The 17,986-nt window shown below is 39.9% G+C and overlaps 1 protein-coding gene across 2 annotated transcripts in view; it reads right to left on the reverse strand.

Annotated features, from left to right (window-relative positions):
* Nucleotides 1-17,986, reverse strand: part of LOC122790142 (glucagon receptor-like) — a 2,645,547-nt gene that overhangs the window by 725,464 nt on the left and 1,902,097 nt on the right. For both annotated transcript variants that reach the window (XM_044057770.1, XM_044057782.1), the window contains one exon: nucleotides 11,265-11,421. In XM_044057770.1, coding sequence (XP_043913705.1) covers nucleotides 11,265-11,421 — 157 coding nt within the window. The remainder of the gene's footprint in view (nucleotides 1-11,264; nucleotides 11,422-17,986) is intronic.

Here is a 17,986-nt window from a genome sequence, read left to right on the forward strand (position 1 = left end):
CTGATGCTGTGTTTTTTGCTTTGGAGAGAGCAGCTCTCACCTGTGCATCTGTGATGTCAGGGAGGCTACACTCTGTTGGGATAGACATTTGCTCTTTTGGGGGGAAGTGGGGGAGAAGTTTGCACTGAACCTGTCTGCCAGGATGTTGGCAATGTCTGTGGGTTCAGTGTATTTTTTGTCATTTTGCACTAACTCAGAGCATATCTGAGAGTTGCCACCCAGGTTCCTGACGTAACTAATGAAGGCCTTGTGATTATCTTTAGCGTCTTGTGCAATTTTTCTTTCGAAGCTGGCCTTAGATAATTTTATGAGGGATTGTAGTTTCTTGCTAGTACTGATCAGAGATGCCTTCCCTTTTTGGGATTTTGCTCTATCATGTAGTAGCTTCCTCCTTCTGTTGTATAGCTTATTTATGGATGGGGTCCACCAGACAGGTCTCCTGCCTTTGGAGGAGTGAGTCTTGGTTTTATTTGGGATAGCATGATCCATGCATTCCTGTAGGTGTCCATAGAATGCGTTTGTAAAGGATTCTGCGGTTTGGGCCATATTTTCCACTGGCCTGGGGGCTTGGAAGGATTCCACCTCGGTTTTGAGAAGTGTGAAGTTTGCTTTTGAGAAGTTCTTCACTGTGGTTTCCTTGGCTGGGGGTGGGGACGGGATATGGATGTCCAGTGAGATTAATTTATGGTCAGATCTTACCAATGAGGGGTATACCTGTGGTATGGAACATAGAGTCCCCGTGTTGGTGATGATCAGGTCCAATATGTTTTCCCCTCTTGTGGGAGTGGTGACCAGTTGTTCCATAGCATTTTAGTTTATAAATTCTAGGAACCGTTGGGTGAGGGTGTTGGGGCTTGAGTAGTGCTCCCAGTCTATGTTTGGGTAGTTGAAGTCACCCAATATGATGGTGTTTGGAGAGACATTCATATTCTCCAGTGTTCTCAGGAAAGCTGAGTGGGGTTCCTGAGTTTGGGAGTGTGGTCTGTAGCAGGCTACAAACTGAAAGGCAGTTTTGCCCACTGTTAGTTGCACATGGATGGTCTCTGATGCTTCGTGCAGTGCCACTAACCTGGAGGTGTGGGTATCTTTGATGAATATGGATACTCCCCCTCCTTTTCTGGTTCGGTCCGAGTTTTGGGTCCGAAAAGCATGGTATGAGGTATAACCTGGTAGCGCTGGGGTGCTCTCGGGAGCCTTGAACCAGGTTTCTGTTACTGCACAGATATCAATATTCTCCATACTGAGGAGAGCCTCGAGTGCATGCATCTTGAGGTTTAGACTTCTGGCGTTGAGCAGCATTACCCTTAGTTTCTTTTTCCTTGTGTTGTCTATGGAGGTGGGTTTGTCTTTTGAGACTTGCCTAAAAAAGGCAGTATGGGGGTGGCAAGAGTCTTAGCCAATATTCGAAAGCCCAGGGGTGACAGGTGTAAGCCATCCCTAGTGAAGCAACGTGGCTTGTCGAGCATGTCATCCCAGGCTGACAAACACTGGATCCCCTTTGAATGACACCAATACTTTAGCCAATTGTTAAAATTGATCATTTTGTCTTTATACTGTGGCATCATTTTTGGTGAGGGTAAGATGCTACTCAAGGTCAGGATCATACCGGCCTGGGCTACATGATCAGAGAGCTCCTCTATGTCTCTTTTCATGTAGTCCAGGGAGGTACGTCTCAGGTCATTCACACCAGCATGGACAATGATGGAGTCATATTTGTACTTGCTCTGGAGTGACCTGAGTGCTTGTGTTATGTGGTGGATCCTGGCACCCAACAGGCAGCTTACAGTGACCTTCTCCTTGTTCAGCCTGGTGAGTGGGATGTCAGTGTGTCTGACAACAGAGTCACCTATTACAAGTGTATTAGGTGTGTTGTTTAGCCTTAAGGGCTGTGACTGTGTGGCGCACTGACTTTGTGAACTAAGTGATACGTGGGTATGGTGGAACAGTCAGCATTACTTAGTGTTGGAAGACTCTTATTCAAACTGGTTTGAGATTGATTTACTACATAACCTAACACTCACTGCTGTTATCCCCAAGTTGAAATGTTATTTCTCAGTCCATGGTAGTCCACACAAAGTTATTTCTGACAATAGTACCAAATTTATCGGCCAGTTATTTCAGAAATTTGCAAAAGAATGGGACTTTGTAGATGTTATTAGTAGTCCAGAATATCCACAATCAAATGGACTAGCTGAACATGCAGTACCGAGTACAAAGCAATTAATAGAGAAGTCAAAGTGTGATAATACTGATGTCTTTTTGAATTTACTTAATCTCAGAAACATACCCCGTGACAATATACTTGGCTTGCCTGCTCAGAGAATTCTATCTAGGCAAACAAGAACAACATTGTCTATCAGTTCCAGTTTGTTGAGGCATAAAGCAAAGAACAACAGAACAATCAGAGCCCAACTATTCAGAAAGCATTCTTTCCAGAAGTCCAGCTATGATAAATTGAGCAGGTTTCTTCATCCATTGAAAGAAGAGACAGTGAGGATACAAACGGCGAAAGATTTCGACCAGATTGGTCAAGTAACAGGTATATGTGCCAAGCCGAGATCCTGTTTCATGGAATTTGAGGGTGTGGAGTACAGGAGAAATAGCAGACATCTTTCTGTATCAGGACTGATATTGCAACATTGTTCCTGTGATACAGACTGTAGATCTCAGAGCAATCCAGACAATGTTCCTGTTGCAGAATATGTCTTTAACTTTTACTTCCATTCGTGATGATGTTCCTGATGTCTCCAAAGCTGAATATTCAGCAGAGACAGTCCCACTTGCTAGACCTAGTTCTAATTTCTGTGTCACACGGTTTGGTCATATTTCCAGACCTAGTGTGAAATACACAGCAACCTGGACATAATTGTCTATATGTATTTAGTTCTGTATAATTGCAGGGCAAAGAATTATTTTGAATCAATTGCATGTCAATTAATGTCATCAATAATGTATGACTCATTTCTCAAAGAGGAGGATGTAGAATTGTGTATGTGTTGTACCTTTAAGAAGCATTTCAAGGACAGCATGTGTATATAACTAGCAAGCACGTGCCAGCTTCAGTGCCATTTTGAGAGTGTAGCCAGAGAGTGAGCGTGTATGAGTGTGACAGCTAGTTTGTTTATAAATTTATATAAGTTATAGTTATTAAGCCTCAATTCTGATGTGTTTGTACATAATAAAGCTGCTTGAACAGAACTCACAGATGTTTGTCTGTTTTATCCTGACCAGACGTGCGACATCCCTTTTTGTATATACTGTCCTTGCTAAGAGCTGTCTCCAGTGAGCATGCCATTGATGTTTATATCACCTCCATTGGCATGTAATCTTGTGTGACAATCACGTATATACTATCATGTGTGTTGATATAATATACTTGCTCAGGAGGTGTAAACAGCAGTATGTACTGTACTGTCTACATATGTGCTTATTGTTATGCTACTGACTTGTCTTGGAAGTGTACATATATTGACATAAGCTATCCTGGGGACATTTTCATATTTAGCATTCCCTCTTCCTTTTTATTCATTCCTATCATTCATATCTGTGGGCATTTTCATCAGCACACTTACCCTGCCCAGTGTAGCTTTCTTTGTAGTTGCCCTTGCAGTTTGCCCTCCTCCTCCATTATTTCATTCTGCAGATAATTGTTTTAGTGTACATTGCACTCAATACTGATGTTATTGCAGTATTTCCAACCCTGGTAGTCATTGTGGCTGTCTGCGCAATCTTGCGGAGCAGGTTTGCTTGTAGGCAAACTTGAATGCTTCTTCTTTCAGTGCTCATGCTGCTCTGCGTGGTTTTCTGGCTGGCAACACTGTTGGAAACCACAAAACCTTGCTTGTACATTCATGTAAGAGTGATGAGCAGCATGAATATGCAATCAGCACTGCTGCTCATCGAGCTAGCATGTAAACTCTCTGTAGGTTTAGCATGAGGCCTACACAGACTTTATTGAATCCCTGAACATTTTTCCAGCAAGAAGTGAAACAAAGTTTGCTAAACAACAATAACAAAACTACCCATTTCAGAACATTTCAACCATAAAGACAACTCAAACTGCTGTCTTATAACCCACTAGTGTCTGTACTCATCAACTATAATCAGTTTGACTGGGTACACCTTGCATGTTTGGTTGTGATAACAAATTGCCACAGTAAGGAATAATGTAGCCTAGTCCTGCAAAGCCTGGCTAATGACTTTTGTGTACAAGTCAGATAGCTGATTATTGTAAACAACACATATTTCAAATTTCCTTCATGCAAACATATAATGGTCACAGTAAAGTAGTCTAAGACAATTTACATAAGTGTGCTCTAAGTCTGCAAAGCCAGATTAGAGACTGTTTAAAATGAGTAAATGACAAGAGGGTAGTAGACAGGCTCCACTACCAACCATAAATTATAGTCTTTTTTTAGTTTTATATATTTGTTAAGGTATACTGTGTATACTTCAGAACATCTAATTGTGATAATAAATAATGGTCACAGTAAATATATACTTTTTCAGTTTTTTCACACAAACAGTAGCCATGGCAAAATATTTAATGCTTTACAAAAATTACATTAGTCTTGAGCATACCTCTCAGCTTCTTAACTCATTAAAACCTACATGGTGTGGAACATCACATCTCTTAGAGTCTGCCCACATAATTGCATTACAGAGCATTTTTTTTTGAAAAATCAACTTAAAAAGCAAAACAATGTGAAGGCTTTTCTACCATGGGACATCTTAGAATAACAATCTTAGTGTCATTTTATTAATAACTCTCTGCCCTTTATAATCTCATCTATTATAAGCTGATAAGTCACTTACTTAAAGAAGTCAGACCCAAGAAAGATTTGGACACTATAAGGAGCTATGGGTGTTAACTGGAAGTATACAAAAAGGTGCTATAGGCTTGAATGAGTGAACTCAAGTATCATGGGCAAAGTAAAAAAAAAAAAAAACTATAGGGGACAATGATACAAAATCTCAACCTCTTAGCTCAAGAATCAGGGATATAGTCAAAAAGTAATAGGAGCAAAGGCCCAAAATCAGAGACAGATTTTAAACATTGCTCTTATATACTTCTTCTGTCGGCTTTCCTGGTTAGGGGTCACCACAGTGGATCACCTGTCCATTCATGATTGGCAGTGGAGTTTTACAAGTTGCCAGCCTGGCACCCATGGAAGGCACATACATGCACATACTCATGCCTAGGGCCAATTTAGAGTACCCAATCCACCTACAGCATGTCTTTAGGATGTGGAAGGAAACCAGAACACCCGGAGGAAACCCATGTGACCACAGGGAGGACATGCAGACTCTGCATAGAAGGCACCCCAGCCCAGGATTGAACTGGAGAAACTCTTGCTGTGAGGCAGCAATGCTAACCACTGCACCACCGCGACCGCCATTTCTCTTATATACTTCTAATTTGTTTAAATGTCAAGTTTTTCAGTAGCATACATTGTTTGAAGGATACGAAGAATGAAAATCAAATGCCTGCCATTATTTAATCACTGCAATCTTTAAAGATTTGACAGAAAACCACAAATTCAGCAGGGAGCAGACCAAATATCTGAGGTAAAATCAGGGATATTCTGCAAAATCAGGGACAGATATGAACTATGGCCTTGCAAACCTATATTAATCACCAGTGACAATAGTCAAGTCATTTTAACTACAGGCAGTCTCTATACCAAACAATTAAAATTATTTTGTCTTATGTGCATATCTCAGAAGTTGCAATATAATAAAATAACTTCCATAGAATATATTTCAATTCTGTTATGCACGAATGCACAGCTGCTCAAAGTCCCACAGCATTCTGCCCTGCAAAGACTTCCACTGCCCATATCTGGTTTCCAGCCATAATAAAATAACAGTCACACAATGCATTTGAATTCTGTTTTAAATAAATGCACAGTGATAGCCACACTCATAAGTACTTCCACTGAAAAGGCCATTAACTAGTCATATCTAGTCACCTACCAGGATAAAATTATGGTCACACAATATATTTCAACTCAGTTTTTATACACGTGCACGGTTGATAGTCAGCCCCATAAGTACCTCCCCTGTAAAACCATTTACTGCCCACTACTGTGTGCCTGCTAGGATGCAATTATGGCCTCAAAATATATTTCAACTCCTTTTTTCACAAATACAGTTTCTTGCCCATCCTACAGCATAGCTCTTAACTACATAGCTCAAGAATCATGGACAAGGCCAAAAATATTGGGTGGATAAAAGACCAAAATCAGGGAAAGACTTTAAATATTGTCACTATGCAGTTAAAAGCTTACTAGAATAATAGGTTTTGCATTATATGTACTGAGGTGAAGGTAGCTTACTAGAATAATAGGTTTTGCATTATATGTACTGAGGTGAAGGTCTCTCTTTCTCTCTTGGTTACAAAGATGGCAAGATGTCATAATAATTTTCTGTATGTATGTATTTTAAAAATCATACTACAGCATGTTGTGAGACAGTGTTTTGACATTTTTACCTGGTTCAAGCAATGTATCTAGAGATGCATCTGAAATGCATATCTTTCCACAAATGCATTTGTCATATGCATATCTAACAACATTCAGTGAGCTAGGCAAACATAATGAAAACACTGTCTGATGTTAATTAGCACTTTTAAGAGTTACTGTTTCTCAATTACCCCCCCCCCCCCGGAGTGCTATATGTTATGAACACTGGAATGTTTAAATGTTTAACTTCAGGTAAAACAGTAATTGTGCGGTTAAATAAGGACTCTGTAAGAACATTATTTTTGGAAAAATGAAATGAAAATGTATATTTATGGCATATTTATTTTGCCCTGCTGCTGATGAGGATTCTCAACTGGTTGATTACATTGTGTGCTACTAGCTCCTCGGATTCTTCCAGTAGTTGGTTCTGCTGCTATAACTGCTGCATGATTCCTCAGGGGTGCTAAAATTAGACAGAGAGTAAGCTAGCTTGTGTGGAACCATGACACTGATCTTCCATTTTATTTGACTAGAGACACAAGCGACTCTGACACTCTGTTCTTTGATTCTGACCTCCTGCTCCTGTTAATGTGTTATGACTCGTGGAACTCTTGCCTCATTAACGGAAGGTTGCTTGACTTCTGACACTTGACTTACTGTTGCTGCATGGCAGGGTATGCAAAAGTGGTAAAAAAAAGTTTAGAAAAGCAAATTGTGTTTAAAGGGGCAAAACTGAGATGTAAACAGCCTGCCATTCAAGACTGAAAAGTAGTGGGTAAAAAATGTATTTTTTATACACTATTTAATAAGCAGGTTGGTGCAATGATCCTTTCCGGCCTTGACCTGAAAACAGAGATTACCAAGAAAGAATAGGGCACATTCATAATCATGGATAAACATGATAGGCAATAGGAATGTTCCGTCAATACAAAGTTCAGAGCCCACACACACACACACACACACACACACACACACACACACACACACACACACAGAGTATTCAGATAACACTGTCAAGATGGCCTTCCTGGTGGGCTAGAAGCAGGTTGGATAAATGACTGCAAGATCAACCATTATACTTGAAGCATTTGTGTACCACTTCATTGTGCAGATGTTCAGAGAGGGCTGTTTTGAATGAAAAGAAAAAAAACTGCGACTTGTTGAATGGGTGGATGAACTGGACCACTGAATCTTTTTCAGTCATGACCTGGGCTCACTGAGCAACAAACAATTCATTTTAATAGCAAGATAATTCAGAAATAATGAAAACAGTAAAACAATACATATTCCAAAATATGCAAAGTGAGCTCTTGTTCAAGGTTTGAAGAAAGTGAGAGAATGGCTCATTATTAGAATGAACTAGAGAAATATAGAAGACATCGGTAGTAGATCAGATGGCATATTATAAACGTGATCATTTGAATAATTAATTGTCTCAGTAGGGGTTACATACAACAAATGACATTAGTAATAGATCAGATGGCTTATTATAAATGTGATAAGTTGAATAATTAATTGTCTCAGTAGCAGTTACATACAACAAATAACATTAATAATAGATCAGATGGCTTATGGCAATGGCCAGAAGTTGTAGTCATTAACCATTAGCTCAACAGCAGTTGCATGAGGCAAATGTCAATGCTCAAAGCTGGCACAAGCAGTAGAGGTGTGAGTACGTGGGTGGGTCCTAAAATCAGAGCTGAACAATGTAAACACTCTGCTTTGTTTGCAGAGTTAATCAGCCGGGGCACGGCAGATTAAAAATGTATTTATTTAGGCAGGGAAGAAGAAATAGGGGTGTGGCAGGCTGAACAAATATTTATTGATATGAATCTTGTTGAGATTATTATCAGTATTGTTTAGCCATTTGTCAGGCAGTCACAAAGCAGCTTAGCTCCTATCCTCTCTCAGTCTGGAATTTTATTTATGAGTAATCTGGGGAATTAAGAGTTAATATTGTCATATCCTGGGTATTATTGGCTAGGTTTGTAAAGGCTGTTGTGCTATTAGCCTAGTAATCACCTATAAACCTCACTAAGGCTATCAGTGCCCAGCTGCACAAGCTCTTTTTCTCCTACATAAGGAAATTTTAATTGACTAGACTAGTTTCTTCAGAAAGTACTGTCAAACAGGACCCTCTACTACACCACAGAGTTGTCAGCCATGTACAAGTGTCTAGTGTCTGTTTAAGCAGTGACCAAACACTGTATATGGACATGCAGAACTGTTGTGAGGACATATTTTACAAAACAAAAATGTCACGATCTTGCATGCTGACCAGCCAGATGCCTCCCACCCCCCCGAAGCCATGAGTTACAGGCTGCCACCTGGAACTCTTCTATTGTAGTCAACCATTACTCCAGTTCATCCTCTAGTATGTCCTGTGTCGCATTATGGCCATTTTCTGGGTCAGATGTAAGGACATATGAGAGGTCCAGAGAATGAGAAATAGTGCAAGCCTTCCATGAATGCCCCTTCTCATTGCAGATGCTACAATGCAAACTGCAGCCATTTGCATTATGTTCAAATTGCCCATATCACTGACACTGTATGTTTGGGGAAGCACTTAGAAGATACTTTACAGATCTACAATGAAAACCTATCTTTGACTGCCTTGCATACCATACCTTACCTTGGACCCCTTTCACAACAACTATACAAGGAATGTGTTGCATCTCACCATCTAGCTCATTCAGCATTACCCATAATTCCCAAGCTCAAGTCTGAATATCCCTGTCATTATTAAACATTTAAATGCCATGTACAGTTTTTTACAAATTAGAAAAAATTGCACATCTTTTCATTCAGTCAGGACATCAGTTCTAAACTGAACCATCAATTTTCTGTTGAATGAAGGAGCATTTCCAATAAATGTGTATTCATTCCAATGATACACATTCTTAGACTTAGACTCAGTTTTTGAAAAAATTCAGCTGACAGTTCAAAAGTATCAAAACAAAAGTTACTTCACAAAATCTTTCCTGACCCAGCTGTATCAAGGAATGGGTCTACCTGATAACACCGACACGCCAAAACACAGACAACGAAATAACCGACACGACAAAACCAAAAGAAATCGAAAGTTCAAAAACACGAAACTTCACATGCCTGACAAACCACAATCCTGACAATCAACAAAACAAATACCTTTCCCAAAAAACACACACACAACACAAGCACACTAAAAACCTTACAAACCTACACTAAACCTTACATACACAACTATCTATGCACTAACCTTAACCCAAACCCTAGCCCTAAGGTCCATCACTATCGCACACTTACCTTACCCGCACCCTAACCCTAACTCACTTAATCTGCCCCTAACCCTTAAGTCTGTCACTATCGCACACTTACCTTACCTGCACCCTAACCCTAACTCACTTAATCCGCCCCTAACTCTCAAGTCCGTCACTATCGCACACTTACCTTACCCAGACCCTAACCCTAACTCACTTAACCCGCCCCTAAACCTAAAGTCCATCACTATCGCACACTTACCTGACCAGCACCCTACCCTAACGTCCGTCACTATCACAAACTTAGCTTACCCACACCCTGACCCTAACATCCGTCCCTATCGCACACTTACCTTAACATGTCATTGATCTCAGCGTCGGGATTCTCAACTTTTGATCATCTCCATTGTCGATCTTCCAGTGTCGGTGTTCTTGTTTTCGGCATTGTGGACTTTCTGCGTTTTCAGGTAACCCCAAAGAACACACATGTTCAACAGCAAACCCAAGCAGTTTAGTCAGTATATCTCAAGTAACATACAGGTCCATGGGTGAAACAGTTCAAACCAAAGGCCTTCTCTGAAGCAGTAAACTACTGTCTGCAAAGGTTCGCATTACTGCAGCCACTGCTACTTAACTTTTAGTTGTCCTATCTGCTGTTACATATAGTTATGAGTAACCATTCCCTGAAATCACCTTTCTAGGCTGCTCTCCCATGTTTACTTGCTCAGCATTTCATGTTGGTTCCTCCACCATTCCAAAATGGTCCTCTGCTTTCACCCGTGACAGTGAATCTATATCTGGTGGCTCTTTCTTAGCTATTAACTGCTGCAGTTTCTCAAAAGGTAAGCCATCAACATAATCCACAATTGCCTGCAGATCTTTGACACAATCTTTGACTGAATTTGAAAAGGAATCAAATCAGTCATTCCATTTCATAACCACTGTTGACCATCTGGCTTAGCGGTTCCAACACCTGCCATTTTTACACTGTAGCTGAGTATGTGAAGTTCTCCATTCCTGGCCAACTTTCCCCTAGTCAGCATGAATACTATCCATAGTTTCACCTGAAAAGATGTCACTGCCCTAGTAGGACTAACCTACTCAACAAAGTGTGAATGAATAAATCACTGAGTAGCCAAATAAATAAATACAATCCATTTGAAATTCAGTTTCACACTTAAACAGCAAGTACTTTTAGGGGAGGGGATATCCCTTTGCACCCCTCATTGTAGAAGCTTTCTACCCTGTAACTCCTACTTAAAATGTATATTGTCTAGCTTACTGCACCACCAGGAATATAGAACCTCCATTTTGTATTGCACATTCAGTCTCAAAAATGGTAGTCTTTTTAATGGAGTTTCAAAAGCACTTCAAGAGCACTTCTATGGCTAAAAAAAAATAATAACTATTATAAAAAAAGTAGAATTCATCCAATATTTTTATTTACTTAGAGAGCACTGTGAGGCCCAGTCTCAGTATTACTACTAGTTGAAGTTTTCCAAGGGCATACAGTGTCCAATAAAGGAACTACAGAGGTAATGCATGCCACAGAGAGTTTTACCTGATCACTGTGGAATTGTGAGAGGTCATCTTCTTCCCTAATTTCTTTATTCATTCGTAGATCCAGAAGGGTGTCTTTGGTCAGAATAGAAATGGCCCGTAAGATGAAAGACACAAAAAGATTCATGTGGATGTAATTTCGAGTACAGTGCAACTTCCTAGAAAGATAGTGGCAAAGAACAATGGTAAATATATTTTTTTCACAGGTTATATTAGAAACAGAGTATGTACAAGCTGCACTGGCTCATGTTACCTTGTCTCCTTAAATGAGTTTATAAGGAACACAGAAACATCCAAAAAACACAGATGTTGTCAACAACCTTAGTAGCTGGCATTCTCATTATGTACTGCCTGAGTAGCAAATCCAAATTTAGCCTACTACAGTTAGTACATTCTTCCCCATAAACATGTTCTTCTATCTGTCCCATGCAGTCCTGAATTCAGTCATTTCTTGTGAATTCAGTACACCATTATAAAGTGTCTGTTCTATACATTTATCATTGTCTCTGTTAATAATAGAGTTCCTTACATTTTCTCATAACTGATGTTTTTGTTTTAAAATGTAGGTCCCATACACTTAGTTCTACTGCTAAACGATGATGCCTCTCAGTCTCTGTTGAGGCCACTAAAGTAATTAAATGTTTCCTTTATTTTAAACTTCCTTAGGGGCATTCATTTAAAGTTATTTTAGTCCCTTTGCATGTGATGCAGGCTCTGAACAAGATTTCATTATCCTCTGAAATGATTCCACGTCCTTATGGTGATAGGGCCTCCAGAACTTCACACAGGAGACCAGTCTAGTGTTTCAGCAATTACTTGTAGAAAGGGCATCAACTTATTACATAATAGCTATGCCCAGCTCAGTCTTTCTTAGAAGATAACAGAAACAGAAAAAAAAAATAAAAAACAGATAGAGGGACTGAAATATAACACAAAAGCTTGTGATATATATCCAGTCCCCCTCTCTCTCTGTCTCTGTCTCTCTCTTTCTCTCTTTCTTACTCAAGGCAAAACATCATACTTTCTGGATACAGCAAAAAACAAGCTCATAGTGAAGACAGCAAAACTAATCAATACAAAAAAATGTAGCATTAAAAACATTTGAAAAGAAATGCAGGCAAAGAGATCTGGAGATGGAAAATTTTACAATACAAAAAAATAAGAAAACAAAGGGGGAAAGTAGAAAAGAGGATTAGTAATGGAGAAGTTAAAGAAATAGAAACTGGAATTATGGATTACCTGTCAACTGAAGGATTTAGTGTAGAAAATCCAACTCTGGTAACATCACAGCATGATGAAACAATGAGTCCCCAAATTAAGGAGAAACAAGTGGAAAGGGAAGTATCTGATCAGTTGCTACATGAAGATACTCTCATGCCTTCAGTAGGAAACCAGTGCAGAAGTTCAGTTGGAGTTACACAGCAAGGTAAGGGGCAAGAAACAATTGCAACTAATACGCAGCCAATGTTGTGGAGTGATAGCCCAGTAGGTTCCCATAGGAAAGAGCAAAGGATGATGCAGGATGCAGCTGGAGAAAATATGTTACAGGAAGATGCTCTGGAACTCTTTGTAGAATGCCCACAGGAAACAGAGAATAAAGCATGCGTTCTCAGTTTAGAAAAAAAAGATCAAAGGGAAGAGTTGCTTGATTTAATAGAGATGGATAGACATATTAAGAACAATGAAAGAAATACATTACAGAAAGTCGATAAGACCCAAAATATTAGAAGTCTGATAAAACAAATGAACACAGTAATCAAGGCTGTTAACAGAAATTCATGTCATGTGATATAACAAAGTCTTACCACATAAATACAGGGCAATAAGAGAAAGGAAGGGAAGAAATAAAATGCTATCATGGAAGTATCGAATAGAAAAAGATATAAAGCAATTAAGACAAGAAGTGTCACTGTTAGAAGAGTATAGAAGAGGGAACAGATCACCAAAAATGCTTAGATAGATGTAATAAAAGCAATGCACAGTATTACAGCAGACCAGGCTCTATCCTGCAATATTACAAATAATAAACTAAAATATCAGTGCAGGCAGAAACGCTTAGAAGATATGCAGATAAATATAAAGGAAAATTACAAAATAAGCAATTCACTGATGAACCAAAAAAGTTTTGTAGAGAACTGGACATATTTTGGATAAATATCTATGAAGACCCTGTGGAATATAATGAAGATTCAGAATGGATAGAAGTAACAGTAAGAATATGAAATAGGATGAAGTAATCAACAGAGAAATTGAAACAAAATTAAGAAAAGCTCCTTAATGGAAAACCCCAGCCTCAGATCCAGACTTATCTTCTGGCAAAAAGAATTAATATCTTTGCACAAAGATTTAACCTTGAGTAAGACATTCAAATCATAGCTAGCTACAGGCTATCAAATTTGACTCAAGATGCCCACTCCACCTGTCTGGACCTCTTCGAATCTATCAAGATTCAACCCTTTTACCTGATCCTGGGTGACTTTAACTACGCAACCATAGACTGTAAAAACTACTCATGCCAGAATGCAAATGCCCAGAGATTCCTCAATTTTATCAATCCAAAATGCCTTGGAACAGCTAGTCACTACCCCCACAAGAGGTGATAATATCTTGGAATTAGTATTAACCAACGTGAGTAACCACTACAGAACCCCTACAGTATCATCCTCCCTGGTAAGATCTGACCATAAAGCACTCACTTTAAAAGTAAGCATCTCCCCTGACCCTCCTCAAGCTAGGGTCAAACAAAAAACTTCTCCAAAGCTGATTACAACCTCCTGAGGGATGGTATAAACAGCTTCACAGCCCCCTACCCCTCTGTTGGAACTGGCACCAGTGTCCAAATCTACACCAAAGTACTATACAAGCATTTATATAGATGCATGGAATCAGGAATACTTGACAGGACAAAATCATCCTCTGCAAGGAAAAGTAAACTTGTCTGGTGGACATCTGCAATAAATAAACTATATAACAAAAGGAAACAATTGCTGTCCAGGGCCAAGAAGGACCAGGTGCCCAATTGGAAGCAATCTCTCCTTAGCCTGAACAAGCAAATGAGAGCACTAGTGAAATTCTCTAAAGCCAACTTTGAGTCCAAATTAGCCACATTTACTAGAGACAATCATAAGGCCTTCTACATATATGTCCACAGTCTCAAAGGAATCACCCAAATCTGTTCAGAACTGATGATCAAGGACACCACATACACATATTCTGTAGATATAGCCAACCTACTGGCTGCCAGATTCAGCAAAAACTTTCACCCCTCTGTCCCCCCATCAGTAAATCAGGACATCCCCAGCACCTGCCCCCCCTCCCCTTATCTCTAGGGAACAGGTCATCACTGGCCTCTCAAAAGCAAAAAATACAGCCTCCATGGGACCCGATAACATCCCAGGCTGCATCCTACATGAACTCAGGCATGAACTTGCAGCACCATTAGGCATCCTATTCAACCAAAGCCTGAGTACTGGCTTTGCCCAAGTGGAGGACAGCCACTGTCATCTCTTTACACAAAGGTGGAGCATCTACCAGTACTGGAAATTATAGACCCATCAGCCTAACTAGCCTGATCTGCAAGGCCATGGAATGGATTGTCATGGACATTATTAACAGGGACACTGGCAACTTCCAAACACTTGACCCCACACAGTTTGGCTTTGTCAAGGGGAGGTCATGTCTGTTAAATCTGGTCGACTTCTTTGAGACAGTCACCAAAGCCATGGATGAGGGGAAGATGGTGCACACTGCCTACCTTGACCTGGCCAAAGCCTTCAACACTGTTCCTCACTTGGGTATAATAGATAAACTCTCTCAACTAGGCATCAATCCATATGTTATCAGATGGGTAGTAAAGTGATCCACTGATAGAACCCATCTAATCAAAATAGGGGAAGCCATCTCAAGCAGTAGACCCGTAATGAGAGGCATACCCCAGGGATCGGTCTTGGGGCCTCTGTTATTCAGGATATACTTCTCTGAGGTGCAGGCAAAAAACAGTGGGCTATGACTGACCAAGTTTGCAGATGACTGCAAGCTGGGTGTGGTCATCAAATCCACAAGTGATGTGGATGTCCACCAAGAGGGTTGCACCCAAACAAATGACTGGTGCCAGAAACATGGCCTCAAGCTGAATGCCAAAAAATGCATCATAATCCCCTTTTGGGAGAGTGACATCCCACATATTATCACATTAATAACAATGTCGTAAGCACGTAATTAGTTGTGAGGGATTAGGGCACCCATGTTGATAACAACCTGACTTTTGACCACCATGTTGCTTCTGTTGTACAGAAAGCTTTCTACATGGCCCACCTCATAAGTAAGGGTATCTCATCCAGGGACAAGGAGGTCATAACATCCCTGTATTCTTCCCTTATAAGGCCAATTATTGAGTACAACACCTCATTCAGCATGTACTTCACAAAGCACATGCAGCAGCTGGAGAGACCACAGAGGTTCCTCACCAGAAGAATCCAGGGCCTCAAACATCTACCCTACACAGATAGGCTAAAAGCCCTGTCCCTCTACTCAGTTTTGAAATGACTCCTTAGAGGTGACCTCTGTCTGGCATGCAAAGCAATCTCAGACCCCGCCTTGTTGGGATTGCTGCATATCCACAAGTCAAGCTCCACTCGAGTAACCGACATGTGTGACCTCAACCTGGTCTGTGACATCAATAGAGCTTGTTGGTGGGACAGATATGTGTCCCAGAGATTCCCCCATCTGTGGAATAGACTCCCTCTCCATGTCAGGCAGAGTACCTCAGTATCCCTTTTCAAGCGCAACCTGGATAACTGAATGAGAAACAGAAAATACACCCCTGGGATTCTACCTGTGTCCCTGCTGGACAGGGGCTTTGAGTGCTAACTTGTCTAAACATGGGCTAAACTCTTGGCTAGGCTTATAAGAGCCTCAGTGCCAATAGCCTAGTAACCTCCTATGATCCTATGATCCTATATGCACACCCCAAACAGGCAACAACCTGGTTAACAACAGGAGAAATGAAACTGCTCCTTTAGCGTGAACCTGCAAGTTATTCTACAAACTATAGACCAATAACTTGCCTTATGACAATATATAAACTATATACTGAAATTGATGCTGACAGAGTTTATGGTTATTCAGAAGAAAACTCAATCATAGCAAGAGAGCGAAAGGCCAACAAAGGAAAGTCATAGTGGAGAACTGTCAAAAGGTGAAGAATCTAAGTATGCCATGGATAGATTACAAAAAAAGCATCTGACAGCATCCCCCATTCATGGATAAATTATTAAAGCTGTATAAGATACACCCTACATTGATCAGTTACATTACAGTGACCATAAAACAGTGGCAAACCACTTTGCCGCTAAACTATGACACAGGACAAAATTAGTATCCCAGGGATAAAAAAGGGGGGATATTTCAGGGTAACTCTTTATCATTGCTGCTCTTTTGATATACACTTAACCCATAAACTGCATACTTATCAGATTAGATAGTGGTTAGAATTTGGCTTCCATAAAACAACGAAGTAGAAAGACTTCATCTTCTTTTTGTGGATGTTTTAAAACTGTATAGTTCATCAGATGAGGAGTTGAAAGCACAACTCCAAGTAGTGAAAACTTTTTCAGATGATATAAGAATATCATTTGGTCTTAATAAATGAGCAAAAGCAACATTTAAAGCAGGAAAACTGCAATACCAAGAAAATAGTCTGGGACAAGTATGTGATATATAAAGGAACTTAAGCAGGATAGAGTGCATAAATATTTGGGAACTGATGAAGGATCCACAATAAACATGAACAAATACAAACAAAACTCAATAAGGAATATTTTAGAAGACTTAAATTAATACTGAAAACAGTCCTGACATCTAGGAACAAGTCCAAGCTATATACAGATCTGGTCTTCCTGTTCTAACTTACAGTTTTGGGGTGATTGACTGGCCTCAAAAGGTATTGGATCAGTTGGACAGGAAAACAAGAAACATGCTTCATGCTTATCAAATGATATATAGAAATGGGTGTATACCAAGATTATATATTCCTCATTCTGAAGGAGGTATGGGCCTCCTTAAAACTGATTACATGTACAGATCTGCAATGGTAGGACTGCATATGTATCTGTTGACCTCACCAGATCCAAATATAGTGAACGTTTTGAAATGTGAAGAGAACAAATCTAAGATGGCGTCCCTACTAAGTTTAGTAGAAGCATATCAGTGTCAAGTGCAAATGGAAATCAAACCAGAAGGAGAAGAAAATCAAGTAGCAACGAGTGTGCCAAAAACAAAAGAAAGAATATAAGAAGGATCAGATGAGAAGGCAAGAAATGTGGAAAAGGCATAAATACAGTTGCAAGTACATAAAACTACAGGAACAACCTCATGTTGATCAAGGTCTGACACAGGAATGGTTAAGGGGAGGTGAATTTAAACCAAAAGATGAAAGGTTAGTATTAGTGACCTAGGATAGTGGACTATGTACACGTTAGTTTACAAAGTCCATTGAACTTATGAGAGAAACAGACAAGTGCAGGTTCTATAAAACACAACTGGAAACAGCCACCATCTTGTTGCTGGGTGTGATCGACTAATGGCAGAGCACCTGTACAGTGAAAGGCATAATAATGTGGCAAGACTGTTGCACTGGGGATTGTGCAAACATTCTGAAGCAGCTGAGAAGCATTGGAAACATGAGACACAAAGCATGATAGAGAATGATGAAGTTTGGATCAC

This window comes from Protopterus annectens, chromosome 1.part0, assembly GCF_019279795.1.
Source record: "Protopterus annectens isolate FY-2018-M chromosome 1.part0, PAN1.0, whole genome shotgun sequence".
Lineage (NCBI taxonomy): Eukaryota > Metazoa > Chordata > Ceratodontiformes > Protopteridae > Protopterus > Protopterus annectens.